General features: G+C 38.0%; 1 protein-coding gene across 1 annotated transcript; it reads right to left on the reverse strand.

Moving 5' to 3' along the window:
* Nucleotides 1–353: 353 nt before the first annotated feature.
* Nucleotides 354–1,334, reverse strand: LOC116505746 (olfactory receptor 6M1-like). The gene has a single exon (XM_032213118.1). The coding sequence runs from the start codon at nt 1,332–1,334 to the stop codon at nt 354–356; it is 981 nt and encodes a 326-aa protein (XP_032069009.1).
* Between the last annotated feature and the right edge of the window lie 361 nt (nt 1,335–1,695).

Raw genomic sequence — 1,695 nt, forward strand, 5'->3', positions numbered from 1 at the left:
TTAAAAATGAAAAAAAAAAGAAGGCTAATTGTTTAATTTAAATTTAACTGTGTTTATTTTTCAGCAACTGAACTTATTTTATTACTTAATACAGGTTTGTTGTTATGATGCAACAAAAATAGTTATCTGGAACTTTCGGCTTAGGCTTCAAGTATTACAATAATTCGGCTTTGATATTCATTGGCTTCATAAGCATCTCATCAGAAAAAAAGGAGATTAAAATAAAGCCCAAGCATTAACACAGTGTCTGGTTCATCATGGAGATCATGTCTCTTCCACATACAGCAGCTAATTTGTAGGATCCATGACAAACCTCGTATTGATTAAGGTGGATTTGCATGGAAGATAAGAAATCATATCAAAAATTCTCTGCTTCTCTGGGAAGCGTGCTTCCTCTTCACCATTCCTTTCAGGGCTTCCCACACTTTTTCATTTCTCAGGGTGTAAATAAGGGGATTTAGAAGTGGTGTCACCACAGCTGTCAGAATGGCCACCACTTTGTTGAACTCTAGAGAGGAGCTTTGGGCTGGCTGAGCATACATAAAAATGGAACTACCATAATAGATTGTCACCACCGTGATATGTGAGGCACAGGTAGAAAAGGCCTTGCGCCTCCCAGTGGCTGATGGGATCCTAAGCACAGTGGAGATAATGTAGATGTAAGATACTGTGATGAGCAATAGAGTGCCTACAAGCATAAAGGAAGCAAGAAGCACATCAACAAGTTCAATGAGCTGTGTGTCAGAGCAAGAAAGCTTCAAGAGTGGGGTGCTGTCACAAAAGAAGTGATTGATTACATTTGGACCACAGAAAGGGAGCTGGGATATCACTACTGTTGGCCACAGGATATGCAAAAAGCCGCCCACCCAACAACTAGCCACCAGAGAGATGCAGACATGGCTGTTCATTATGATGGGATAACGCAGTGGGTTACAGATAGCAACATAGCGGTCAATGGACATTACACTCAAAAGAAGCAACTCAGTGGACCCCAGGAAGAAATAGAAGTGACACTGAGCAATGCAAGCTGAAAATGAGATGGTCTTCTTCTTAGCCAGCAAGTTAGTCAACATCTTGGGCACAATGGCTGAGGTGAAGAATATTTCCAGAAAGGAAAGATTTCCCAGAAAAAAGTACATGGGTGTATGGAGATGAGCATCAGTTACTACAACACTGATGATAATCAGATTGCCCAAGAGAGTGAGAGTGAAAATAATAGAGATGATTGCAAAAAGGAAAATTTCTAACACCTGGACCTGAGGAAATCCTATCAGAATGAACTCCGTCACAACTTGTCCAAGGCTCTGGTTATTATTGATTGTCACTGCATCCATCCTAGGCTTCATCTGGAGAAATGGAAAATAAGTGAGTCTGCAAGAGGATAGAATCACAATCACAATTAACTCAAAGAAAAGAACATCACTCTCAGTATTGTGTTGCAGAACTATAAGCTAAAAAGAAGGAAATATTTAGGAAATGAAATATGGCATGGAACACAGAACATAGAAACAGAATATAGATGAAACTCAATCAACCAAAAATTTCTATACCTGCAACATTTTGTATTTTTTTTTTTGTACATTAAGAATGTCAAAGAATTAAGTGAATTTTCATATCATCTGGAAGTTTAGTAATGCAAAAATAAAAGTCAGCTGTTTCTTTGTACATCAAATATTTATTTATTTATTCTTTATT

Source organism: Thamnophis elegans, chromosome 3 (assembly GCF_009769535.1).
Source record: "Thamnophis elegans isolate rThaEle1 chromosome 3, rThaEle1.pri, whole genome shotgun sequence".
NCBI classification, from domain to species: domain Eukaryota; kingdom Metazoa; phylum Chordata; class Lepidosauria; order Squamata; family Colubridae; genus Thamnophis; species Thamnophis elegans.